The 13,295-nt window shown below is 49.3% G+C and overlaps 1 protein-coding gene across 1 annotated transcript in view; it reads right to left on the reverse strand.

Annotated features, from left to right (window-relative positions):
• Window positions 1-13,266, reverse strand: part of HADHA (hydroxyacyl-CoA dehydrogenase trifunctional multienzyme complex subunit alpha) — a 36,886-nt gene extending 23,620 nt beyond the window's left edge. Inside the window, exons 1-9 of the mRNA XM_077926705.1 lie at window positions 12,984-13,266; window positions 6,591-6,632; window positions 4,698-4,768; window positions 4,267-4,400; window positions 2,218-2,356; window positions 1,345-1,464; window positions 1,143-1,245; window positions 560-682; window positions 331-449 (exon numbers count right to left, since the gene is read on the reverse strand). Coding sequence (XP_077782831.1) covers window positions 331-449; window positions 560-682; window positions 1,143-1,245; window positions 1,345-1,464; window positions 2,218-2,356; window positions 4,267-4,400; window positions 4,698-4,768; window positions 6,591-6,632; window positions 12,984-13,251 — 1,119 coding nt within the window. The 5' untranslated portion in view covers window positions 13,252-13,266. The remainder of the gene's footprint in view (window positions 1-330; window positions 450-559; window positions 683-1,142; window positions 1,246-1,344; window positions 1,465-2,217; window positions 2,357-4,266; window positions 4,401-4,697; window positions 4,769-6,590; window positions 6,633-12,983) is intronic.
• Between the last annotated feature and the right edge of the window lie 29 nt (window positions 13,267-13,295).

The raw sequence follows: 13,295 nt of genomic DNA on the forward strand, positions 1-13,295 counted from the left end.
TTCCTGCTGTTTTGCTGGACACGAAGGGAAGCAGACATGTTTTTTCCTTTGTTCCTAAACTATGCTGAATAAATGCTGTAAATACGCTTACACATGTCTCTGTCCGCCACTTCCGTTGTGAGGATTTATTCACTTTGCTGATAAGAGCGTGCACAGCTTCTAAACATATCTGAGGCTCGTGTCGCTGATTGATGCTGTTCCGGGAACCGGAGATCGCCAAGCTGCCAGCCAGTGGCTGGAGCCAGCTGGGGGCCTGCCAAATGCCCCCGTCTCCCCGGCAGTATCCCAACACTCCCTCTGCCCTCCCTCATGCGCACAGATGGCCCTCACCTTGATGATCTTAAGGGGAGCCGGGTAGAGGCCTTTCGTTTGCTTCTGCACTTTGCCCTCCACCGTTTTGTAGACTTGCTGCCGCACAAAGCCAATGCTCATGGCATAGTCCATCACCTCTGCAAGGCAACGCAAAGAAGGTTCAAGGAAGGAAACGCCCCAGGGGGCCGACTCCAGGGAGGCCAAGGGCCAGGGCAGCTTGCCCCCGGTGCCAGGCCAGGCCACTCACTCTGCATCAGCCCCTTGTTCCTTTTCTGAGAAATCGTCTTCTTGGCGAGGCCTCGGGCAAAGGTGATGGCCACTTCCTCCAGGTACTCCAGCGTTCGCTCCTCGGGGCTCTTAATCCCTGGCCCTGCGAAGGCAGAGGTGATGTTTTAGCAGGAAGAGAAGGTGCATTCAAAGGAGACAGACTTCCTAAGGGAGAATCCTGCATCCAGCTCTCCCACTGTAGCCTTTGGTCGACTGTTAAGGCAGCCACAGATGTTCCTAGACTGCGACAGCTTGACCACATGGCTGAATTACTGCAATGGTTGGCCCAGAGACAGAATGTGGCAGTGAGATTGCTTGCGGCAGCGGCTGCAGGATATGCTTCCCCCCTCCAGCCTCAGGGGCTTTTGTCCCTGCAGGTGTTGCTGCCCTACAAGTCCCGTCACCATCCCTGGCCACTGGCTGTATTTGCTGCGACTGACGGGAGTTGCAGCTCAGCGATGGTTCCCCGCCCCTGCCTTGGGGCCTGCAACGTCACAGACCACGCCAAGCCAGGTGCAAGGCCACGGGACAGGTATGTGCACCTAGAAGCGCCTCCAGCTAACCTAGAGGATCCACCAGCTGGTCCACCAGCCCCATCTTCTTCGCTCTGTCAGCGCGGATGTTTCTTCCGGTCAGCATCATGTCAAAGGCAGCAGGGAGCCCCACCTGAAACGTGGATGGAAATGAGTTTTACATGCCAGGAGAGCAGGGATGCTGGAAAGGCAGACTCCCTCCCTCTCTGGGGTGGGGTGTTCACCCACTTACCATCTTGGGCAGCCTCTGGGTGCCTCCTGCCCCCGGCAGCAGCCCCAGCAACACCTCTGGGGTTCCCAGGACAGTCTTCTTGTCCTTGGTTGCTATTCTGTACTGGCAAGCAATGGCAACCTGGAAAGGGAACACAGGGAGCTTCCTGAACGCACAGTCAGGCGGTTGCGTTCATCTGGCTTAGAATGGTCAAGGGGTCTCCAGAGGTTCGGACAGGACTGGGCATTCCCAGCCCACCATGGAAGAAGAGGAGAAGAAGAAGAAGAGTTTGGATTTGACATCCCACTTTATCACTACCCGAAGGAGTCTCAAAGCGGCTCACAATCTCCTTTCCCTTCCTCCCCCACAACAAACACTCTGTGAGGTGAGTGGGGCTGAGAGACTTCAGAGAAGTGTGACTGGCCCAAGGTCACCCAGCAGCTGCAGCTGCAGGTGGAGGAGCGGGGAAGTGAACCCAGTTCACCAGATTACAAGTCTACCACTCTTATCCACTACACCACGCTGGCTGGCTGTAGTGGGAAACTGTTGCTAGCCAGAGTCTGCAGAGCCCTAAGCTAGGTGAGCCAATGGCCTGGCTGAGGATTTCCATGGGGCTGGACCCGATGACCCTTTGGCTCCCTTCCAACACTACAATTCTGTGATGCTACGGGAAGCGAACCTGGTTCACCAGATTACGAGTAACACCGCTCCTAACCACTACACCACACTGGCTCTCCCACACTGGAGATGCTGAGGACTGAGACCAGGGCCTTTTGCACACAGAGCAGCTGGTCTGCAGGCGAGCCAGGATCCTTCCCTTATGGCAAATGCAGAGCACACGCACACCATTCTCCCTTTCATTACGGAGCACAGGCTTTCCCGGCTGCTCCCTACCTCTAGTCCTCCCCCAAGGCAGGACCCGCTGATAGCAGCAACGATGGGCTTTGGCGATTTCTCCAGCTTCTCCAGCATCTTCTGTCCTTCCTGAGAAAGTAGAGTTATTTCTTGGCTGGACTGGCAGGCCTCAATCATGCTACAGGCAGGAGAAAGAGAGAGTTTCGTGGCTGTGAACGGGGCGCACCGCTGCCCACCTTACAAAGTCATCCTACCTCTGCAGAGAAGCAATTCAAGATGCCTGCCCAGGGACACAGGGCTCCTCCTTCGCCCAACTCTGTGTGACTGCTGCTAGGGAAGCGGGTGTGTGCTGCAACTGGGCGCAACCGTCTCCTCGCTTTATCAGACTCTCTGCTGCAACACAGATCTGCTGGCCCAAACCCTGGGGCATGTGACGGAGTGTTTGTGTGTGTTGTGGTTCTGGACAGTTAAGAGTTAACACTCCAGGAAGCGTTCTTATTAACTGGGTACACTGCCCACATGATCCGGGCATTTTCCTATGATCCATGCTCTCTGGGGGCTGCAGAGAGCAGTCTGTCTGAGAATGTGAGCAAGGTAGTTTCGTTTTGTTAGAGGCAGAAAGCTGCAAGCATGCAGCTAGACTCTGTAGGTTTTTCTTTTCCGTTTTTGTATGCTTCTAAATAAAGAGTGTTAGATTAGAAGCACTGGTGTCGAGCTGAGTTATTGAAGACACCGCACAGACAAAGCCCTCTTACGCTGCGTGTGAACTCTGCTAACGTCCGACAACTGAGAAGAGTGGCAGCACGTGAGTGGAAGCGTGTGGGCACCACTGAAATTTGTCGGAGTGGAAATAAATCTAATTTATTGCAGTGCCGTTGCAGCAGACTCCTTGGGTCAAAGGATTTACGACCCACAAACTTTAACAGTGTGAACTGGCCCAACCTCTCAGGGGACTTCCTTTCTGGAGGTATTTCCCCAAGAGTCGGGCTTTCGTTCCTACAGGGTCCTAATATCTCACTTGTGAAGAGATAGCTACCTCAGAACTACCTGTCACCAGCTAGTAAGCAAGAAGAGAGGCGGGTGCTACTGCTCTGGGTCCCAAGTAGACCTCTGTGTAACCAAGGCTCTGCAAAACAGGCACCCTTCCCCAGCCAACTACGGTGAGGGCAGCAGCCGCTCCAATCTGAAGTGGTGGCAGGCTGGGATAATAATAATATAATAATGTATTCTTTATACCCCGCCCATCTGGCTGAGTTTCCCCAAACACTCTGGGCGGCTCCCAATCGAGTGTTAAAAACAATACAGCATGAAATATTAAAAACTTCCCTAAACAGGGCTGCCTTCAGATGTCTTTTAAAGAGAAGATAGCTGCTTATTTCCTTCACATCTGAAGGGAAGGCATTTCACAGGGCAGGCGCCACTACCAAGAAGGCTCCCATCTAGGGCATTGCTTTCATTATGTCCTGTTGCTTGTCTTGTCTTGCATGTCCTGTTTGCTGTTGGGGGTCTGACTCTGAATCTGTGAGAGTCAGGGGAAGGGGCTGTGGCTGATGGTGTCAACTAGGGTGGTGACAGTGTTAGCAATAAACACTGTGTTACTGTGTGGGAGAGGAGCTTTCCCCTTAACCGGGAACTCTGGAAGAAGCTGCTGGGAACAGAAAATCTCTGCTGGGCCTCCGCTTACTCTGCTGATGCATCACACAGGTTGAGGTGAACTACCGACTGACTTCCACAACTCAACACCCACAGAGTCCCCTCCACCAAAATGAGGTTTGAAAGCCAAGAGAACAGGTTGCAGTGTGTGTGTGTGTGTGTGTGTGTGTGTGTGGTGTCCACAACAGCCAGCCCCACTGGCAAATGTGCCCACAGACCCGAAAAGATTGGGAAGCCATCCCCCAAAGCAGCATTTGCCTGCTTGGTGCACCCCTGATGTTCTGGACCGCAGCTCCCATTAGGGGAGGCTGTGGCTGATGGGAGCCCAGCACATCTGGAGGGCACCAAGCGGGCAAAGGCTGCCCTGAAGCACGCGACCGGTTTGCCCATTTCTCCCCCCAATGGGACCCCTCTTCCCGCCCCGGTGGAACTTACTTGATGTCTGCGCCAGCAATGAAGCAGCCGGGTTTCGACGAGATCAGGACGGCGCTACTGACGGCCTCGTTGGCCCAGATTTCGTTCATTACGGCGGAAAAGTCGTCTTGCAGCTGCCTGGAGAGGGTGTTGACCTGGGGGGAATGAACAGGCACACTGAAGCCGAGGCAGGCAAAGGGAAAGCTCCCACTCTGGAAGGAGAACGGCCCTTGCTTGTCCTCACCAACATGGAACAGCATTGGGAAGGCGGTGGCATGCCAAATATCTTGAAGCTTTGAGATGTACTCGTAAGCAGCCGGCAGCACACCCTTCTATGTGGCCTGGCATACCGTCTCCCTCCTTTCTATCTCCATGACTCCCAGGCACCCCTTTAAACCTCTCTGCACAGTTTAAACCGCTTGAGCCCACAGGGAAGAGACAGGAACACCTACCTTGGAATTTGGAGAGTTAAAGCGCACGACAGCAACATCTCCTTTGATGTCATAGTTAACATGGCTTCTTGCTGGAGCGGGGGAAAAGAGAGATTTATAGGGACATTTCAAGAGGGGCAAATGTCAGATTCTGCACTTAGGCAGGGAGAACCAGGTGCACAAATATAGGATGGGGGGGGGGGAACCTGGCCTACTAGTGGTACATGTGAAAAGGATTTGCGGCAGCGGTTCTCAACCTGTGGGTCCCCAGATGTTGTTAGACTACAACTCCCATCATCCCTGAGTTCTGGCCTTGCTAGGTAGGGGTGATGGGAGTTGTAGTTCCACAACTTCTGGGGACCCACAGGTTGAGTAAGGCTGATCTAGGGGTCAAGCTGAGCATGAGTCAACAGGGTGATGCAGCAGCAAAAAGAACTAGTGCTATTCTAGGCTGCATCAACAGAAGTCTAGTGTCCAGGTCAAATGAAGGAATAGTCCCACCCTATTCTGCCTTGGTCAGACCACAGTTGGAATACTGTGTCCAATTCTGGGCACCACAGTTTAAGATGTTGACAAGCTGGAAGGTGTGCAGAAGAGGGCAACCAAGGTGATCAAGCCTTATGAGGAGTGGTTGAAGGAGCTGGGTATGTTTAGCCTGGAAAAGAGGAGACTGAGAGGAGATATGAGAGCCATCTTCAAATATCTCAAGGACTGTTCCATAGAGGATGTAGCATGCTTGTTTTCTCCTTGAAACAATGGCTTCAAGTTGCAAGAAAGGAGATTCCGACTAAACTTTTGGAAATACTTTCTGACTGTAAGAGCTGTTCGGCAGTGGAACGGACTCCCTTGGGAGGTGATGGACTCTCCTTCCTTGGAGGTTTTTAAGCAGAGGTTGGAGGGCCATCTGTCTTGGATGCTTTAGCTGAGATTCCTGTATTGCAGGGGGTTGGACTAGATGACCCTCGGGGTCCCTTCCTACTCTAAGATTTTATGATTCTGTATTTATTATTTCTCCATGCAGGACTTCAGCAAAACTTAGGACAGGGGCCACCAACCATTTTAGGCTCATGGGCACATCTGGATGCCATGGGTGCCAGCCTCTCTCGTTATCACCTCCTTTGGACCTCACTGCCGCTGCCACCACCCAGCTCCCCAGAGAGGCAGAAGAGGGAAAGATCATGGTGTGCCACTGCTGGCACAAACCCACTGAATGGAGAAGTAGAGCCAAGCGCTGTTTGAAATAGGAGAGGTGGCGATTGCTCCAAAGGGTGCTTTGCAAGGCCATGGAGGGGATTTTGAGAGGGGGGGGGGTTGCACCCACCTGTCAATCATGTGACATCACAACAGCGTTGTGTGAGGACATGTGGGTGGCCCCACCCACCTGTCAAATTAGGCCTGCAATGTTGTATTCAATGGATGAAAGGACATAGGATTTTTGACATGACTGAGAATCGCATAGCCAGGGATGGAGTACTTTAAACTGTTAAGATCAGAAGGCGGAAAATATGAAAACAATGAGAAGAGGCAGGAATGAAGATTTGGAGATAGCTTCAGAGGTCCGGACTATGGGGCGCCCAGAAAAATTAATAATTGCAATTTGGACTACAATTTGGTCGTTTTTAAAATTTTAGTTTATTATTTTTAAATGGATTATGATGTGGATATGTTGATTGGCTGTTTTTATTGGAAAATCAATATAAATGATTTTAAAAAATTAGGCCTGCAAGGTTGATCCTGGAGGCAAAAAGGTCCCCCCCCCCCACTACACTGAAGTCACTAGGGTCTCTTGGTTTTTAGTACCAGGGTGGAAACACCGCCCCCCAGCAAATTCGCCTTCTCTGCCAGATTTCTTTCAACCAGGGCAGAACCCCCGTCATTGCCACCAACCCCCACCAGACCCAAGAACTGACTTACACTTAAGAGGGGAGGACGTGCTGAGGTTTCGGCAGGCATAACCTGAGACAAAGAGAGATTTCAGGAGTTACTTTGGACCAGCAAATAAATCAGAACATTTCCCATCCCTGCTGGTGCCTTCAGGCAAAGTCTCTTTCTGAGTGATGAGGCTCAGTTGAAAGCAGGGTGGATTTGATTTACATCAAATCAATTTAAATCACTAGTCAGTAAGACTCAATTTAAATCACTGGTCAGTAAGACTTGATTTAAATCGTTTTCTTACAGAAAGACTCATTCTTGCTGGTATCATCTTAATATTTACAACCAGATGAAGGTTTCATTTCTGGAATAATAAATTTTCAGAGTAGCTTTTACAGTTATATCAGAAATTACTGATTTGATTATACTATTAGAAATATATCGACAGATAATTATGAAATTATTGTTTATATCTGGACAACTTTTCTGCTGTACTTTATTGGAAGGAGAAATATAATCATTTCCTTAATAACAATTTAAACAATTTATTTAACTAAAACAGTAACATTATAGCATATGTATCCATGTTTGTTAACTGATGTAGTTAAAGGTTTTGTTGTTGTTGTTTTTTTTAAAAAACTTAGACTGAGTTTTAGCACACATGAAAAACTTAAAACAAACCCTTATTTCCTGAAGAATAGCCCTTGGACTATAATGTAACTTAAATAGAAACCTATTATTTAGAAAGATTTTTTTAAAAAATCTGGTTTAAATAAATAAATAAATAATCCGATTTAAATCAAAAAAATCCAATGGATTTTTATCCAACCTGGTTTAAAGGACTTGAAAACTTAACATCACTTTGCACATAGTTACACAAACCAGCATGGCACGTTTGGCGTTTCGGAGTGTTTGCTATGTGCCTTTTCCAAGCATGGTTTCCCAAGATACACCTGGCAGACTGAGCATTGCTAATTATTAAGTGAAACTCTGAAACTTGATCTGATCTATCCATTGTGTTAACAAGACACAGCAGCCCGTTCCAGAGGGTCCCAAGTCCATCTGAAGGGAGGGGGAGCCACCACATCAGAGGCCAAATATGCTGCCTTGCGCAAGCCGGTCTCGTGACCCAGCCCCAAAGCTGGAGGTGCGCCATGTCCTTTGCCCCACATTTCCAGAGTGGAAAGGGAAGGACCTTTCACCTACATCCTGCCATGCCCATAAATGCAGGCACTTTGTAGGTTGGACACGGCACCTGATGAAATTGCCAGGGAGTCTCTTCGGGGGGGGGGGGGGGAGGCTGGAGGACTCCTGCTATCTTGAGAGCAGAGCCAGCTCAGAAAGATGCCAGAGTTATCTGCCAGAGTTATGTTTCACATATTCTGTGCAGATGAAAATGCATTGCTCACAAATGTTTATTGGGATGTGAAAGACCTGTCGCTTTCTTGCCCAGGCGCTCGAGCTAGCATCACAAAAACCAAGCAAAGGCCTCATCCACACTTTTGCTCGACCCAAATTTCAATAATATTTAATCATATTTTCTGTACAGATTTATCCCTCCAGGGTCCAAAAACTTCCCTCTTTGTTCTGTCCCTGGAGAAAACCCAGTCTTGCCCACTGAAGTGGATCTTCTCAGATACACAGAAAATCCAAAGAGAGATTTTGGTTAACAGATCTTCAATTCAGCAAGCAATTTCGGATTTCCGTAAGGCAGAGCTGGGCAACACTGAGAAAAGCTGTCGGACCCTGGGGAACTTTTCGGGACACAATATGGTCAAAATACAGGTCAAGCAACAGTGGGGGTGAGCCTTTAGGCAGGACCAATAATGGTAAGTGCCCCCCTTGCCACCTTGAAAGCAAATATTTTAAAATCAGACCTTTTCTGTGACACAATACAGAAGAAGTCTTATACTGTTTTTAGGGTTCCTAATGCTTACTGCTTCTCTGGCTGCTTATCAACATGCGAGATAGCAGGAAAGAGGATCAGTCATCTCATACGAGCAAATGCCATTCAACTCAAGCCCAGAGCAGCTTCTGAGCTTGCCACAACCCGACAATGAACTAAGAGGCTCCAGACTGCAGGCCATTTCATGGCAATCGCCAAATGTTATGTTGCAACACAGCATTCAGTATGACTACATCAACCCTTCTCCCCATCTTGTTTTCCAGAAACTTCCCTTTCCCAGAAATACAAACCTTGGAGAACTTCCCCATGCAGCACCAAATATTTCTTGTACAGTGGTACCTTGGAAGTTGAACGGAATCCGTTCAGGAAGTCCGTTCAACTTCCAAAACAGTTCGGCAACCAAGGTGTGGCTTCCTATTGGCTGCAGGAAGCTCCTGCAGCCAATCAGAAACCATGATGGATGTTTGGGTTCGAAAGAACATTTGCAAACCGGAACAATCATTTCTGGATTTGCGGCATTCGGCAGCCGAAACATTCATTTTGCAAGTCGTTCAAGAGGCAAGGTACGACTGTACTGCCATTTAGAAGAAACTCTGCAGAAGGCTGGGGTTTTTGTGTGTTTTTTTAAGTTGCACTTTAGGAGGAGATGGCTTTTAATCCAACTACAAAAATAAAATAAAATAAAATACAGGCCTGGGTACAGAGGAAACCTGGGAGACTGCACACATTTAACAGGATTAGAAAGTGTCCTTCGATTTGCAGTTAATGAAGGCCTGGAACCTGACCCTGCACATACAATCAAGACCACTTTTGAAGGACACATGGAGGTGCCTCAGTGATGAAATGATCTCCCCAGGAAGCCTAGACAGGCACCCACTATGCTGTTTTTCTGATGCAAGGCAAATACTATTTCATTTTCCCAGAATAAGCAATCCTAAGACATGCACTTTTGGGAATCAAGCCAAAAGCTCCCTCTGGCCCAGCCACACTATGCACCCACCTTAAGTGCCATGGGGGTGTTCACAAGCAGGGTGCGAACGAAACAGTTCACCCCGTATGTCAGCCCCCCCCCAAAAATCCTCACAACTTGATACACAAAAGAACACACAAGGCTACACTAGTCCTCAACGTCTTTCCTTGTGAACTTTGTTTTTTTGAGCAGAGAGCTGTGAGGAATGTCTGTCAGGGAAACACTCTGCTGTAACTGAATTTAATCTTTTTTGTCGAGAGAAAGTGCAGTTCCAAGTATCAGCTACTCGACTGGCAGAGAAGGGAGTTGTTGTCTTCATGCTTTTCTCCAGTAGAATCTGGCTGATCACAGCTGGGTAGGGAAAGCTGGATTATATACCTGCTTTGTCTGACCAAGCTACACGACTCCTCTTTCTGCCGGTCCCAGAATAGTAGAGTATCTTGAATGGCTTTAAAAGGGGATTACATAAATCCATTGGTAAAAGACCTACCAACAGCTATTGGTAAAAGACCTACCAACAGCTATTAGCTGTGACAGCTAAGCAGAAACACCAGGTAAACCTTTCGGATTATGGGGATATTCAGCCAGGAAGGTCTGCAGCCTTCAAACCCTGCTTATGGGCTTCCCAAAAGTATCTGGCTGGCTGTTATTAGAAACAGGATGCTGGACCAGAATGCACTCAAGTCTGATACAACAGTGAGGCACTTCTACATGTCCCATAATCCTGCAGCGCTAGCATGAATTCAGGGTCTCCCCGTTCCATCTGAGTCCCCGAATTCTTTAGAATGGGAGAAGCTAAGGATTTTGACCCACAGGACAAACCAGATGGGCGGGGTATAAATAATAAATAACTATTATTACTACTACTTAAGGGTTGGCCAATCATCCAATGGCCAAATGTCACTCTCATGCACATATGCAAGGCCTGGCAAAGTCAGTCACCACATCACAGTGCTGAGCTGAGAGGATTCAATCTCTCAGCTCAGCACCACATCTGGGTGCCCAGTTTTGCCCACAGCTGACAGGCTCACCACCTCTGCTTTTGGAACAGTCACTCTTAGGAGGCACCAGCCAAGGAAGAACGCTGTAGGAAAACACTTTCTACTGATCAGTTTAAACACTGAAGCTTTTCTGGAGGACTCCAGTGGGGGACATCTGATAACCACTGACTTGGGACCAGTTTACCTACAATATCACTTTAACTCACACGTGCCCACTCAACCACTTCAATCAGCAGAATTGGCATCACTACATGCACCAAATACTACCCATTCCACATCTAGAAGAACTTGATTGTTGAGTGTGGCAGCGCCTGCACTTTGGAACTCCCTGCCTATTGAGATCAAGCAGACACCCTCACTGTACTGTTTTTGGCAAGCCTATCCAGATGCTTAGAAAGTTCAAGAAATCATAATCTGTTTTAGTATTCTAGCTCTCATATTTTTTAAAGCTGGGATGTAATATTGTCCTTGATTTTACTGTTTTATCTTTTTGTAAACCACCCTGAGTTTTGTTTTTTACAATCAAGTGGTGTATAACTTTTATAAAACAAACAAAAGAGGAGACTGAGATATAGAATAGCCATCTCCAAATATCTCAAGGGCTGTTCCATGGAAGATGAGAGCAAGCTTGCTTTCTCCTGCTCCGGAGGGTAGGACTCAAACCCACAGATTCCAGTTGCAAGAAAGGAGATTCCGACTAAACCTTAGGAAGAACCTTCTGACAATCAGAGCTGTTTTGGCATTGGAATGGTCTACCTTGAAAAGCGGAGGACTCTCTTTCCTTGGAGGTTTTAAAGCAGAGGTTGGGTGGCCATCTGTCAGGGATGCTTTATCTGAGATTCCTGCATTCACAGAATTGCCGAGTTAGAAGGGGACCTCGAGGGTCATCTAGTCCAACCCCCTGCAAGGCAAGCATCCTGGTGGGCTAGAACCAGCAACCTTTTGGCTAGCAGCCAGGTGCACTGACCCATCGCGGTGGGTGGGTGGGTGGGTGGACCAGATGACCTTTGAGGGGGGGGTCCCTTCTAACTCTACCGCTCAAGGATTCCATTGGGGGGAGTAAGCATGGACCAATGGTACCAAGTAGTATGGAAAACAGCCCTACTAGAAAAATTAACCAATAAACTGAAACTGACACAGGGACAAATAGAAGAAGACGCCTTCACCCCGGTGTGGCTCCCCTTTATCACATACACAGCCCAACAAGACGACGACAAAAATCCACCAACGGCATACAAATCAATATGGCAGCCTGATCCGAAACACCCACCCACCCCACTCACACATGAAAACAAAGACCACCACAGCCAACCACAAATGAACAACCACACCCTGGGCCAACCCCAACCTCTCTCACCACCAAAGGAACACAAGTGAACAGCAAAGAACCTGCACAAGCAACACTGACACTAAACCCTACATATAGTAAGTAAAATAGAAACATCACCACCCGACCCACCCCCACCTCTTTCCCCCTTTTCTTCCTAATATCTCAACAAATGAAACTGATCTGTAAAAAATGTTACGGGGGGGGGGGGGGGAGAGGAGAGAGAGACACTGCACATGTTTTTGAAAATCAACAATATATATATATATATATAAGGATTCCATTGGGGAAGGCGCAAGGGGAAAAGAGAAGGAAGGAGCAGCTAGAGAGACCTTTGGGGGACAAGTGGTTGCGGAAGAGAGGAGCCCAGCCAGAGCCCCGGGGGGGGGGGGGGAGTGTGGAGGGAAGAGGGTGGAAGGCACAGCTGTCAACTTTTCCCTTTTCTTGCGAATAAGGGAATTTCCCTTAAAAAGGGGGGGATGTTGGCAGCTATGCCCCCAATGTGGGAATGTTCAGGGTGGCAGGAGAGGATATATTCTTTATTAATATATTTCCTAACTTGCATTAGCAAGTTCCTTTACTGAGCAGAGTTTACATTCCTCTTTTTACACGCACAGCAGATAGCTGGTTGCAGGCTCTCACTATTACACAATTCAGCCTGTCTCAGATTGAATTGTACAGTTCCTGGTAAGTTCCCTTGAATCCCTCTTAAAAGAATAAAGAGGCCACAATCATAGCTGTCAACCTTTCCGTTTTCTTGCGAGGAATCCTATTCGGAATAAGGGAATTCCTCTTAAAAAGGGGGGAAGGTTGGCAGCTATGCCCTGGGACAGCATCATAAGATTCTAGAGTGGGGACAGACCCCAATGTGGGGGTGTTCAGGGTGGCAGGAGAGGATATATTCTTTATTAATATCCTTCCTAACTTGTGCTAGCAATACCTTTACTTTCCCCTTTTCTTGCGAGGAATCCTATTCGGAATAAGGGAATTTCCCTTTAAAAAAGGGGGAAAGTTGGCAGCTATGGCCCTGGAAGGGAAGAGGAGGGGGAAGGGCTGGGGGGGGTGTGCAGATGACCTTCAGGGGACCCCCTTCCTCTCAGCTGCTGCAGGGGACAGAGAGGGGGTCTGGAGGGTCCGGCGGGGGGAGCGAGGCCCGGGGGGGTCCCCTTCCCCTCCCCCCCCGGAAACGAGGCCCGGGCGCCCCCTTCTCCCTCCCCCCCCCCCGCCTCACCTGAGCGGTGGCAGCCCCGGGCCCGGCAGTACTTGAGGGCGGGCGTGAAGCGCGTGAGGCTCCCGATGGCCCGGACAGCAGCCGCCATCTTGGCCGAGCGCGGAGGTCGAGCGAGAGCGAGCGAGGCGGGCGCGAGGACGGGAGCCCAGGGGGGCGGGGAGGGGCCTCCCGCGACGCCCCGGCGCTTCTTGACTACGTCAAGGGTGACCCTGCCGATGCCTGCTGGAAAACGCCCCCTCGCGGCCGCCCCCGGCCCCCCTCCCCACATGGATATTTGCCTCCCGCGAAGGTGCGCTTCGCCATTTCCTCGCG

This window comes from Podarcis muralis, chromosome 3, assembly GCF_964188315.1.
Source record: "Podarcis muralis chromosome 3, rPodMur119.hap1.1, whole genome shotgun sequence".
NCBI classification, from domain to species: Eukaryota; Metazoa; Chordata; class Lepidosauria; order Squamata; family Lacertidae; genus Podarcis; species Podarcis muralis.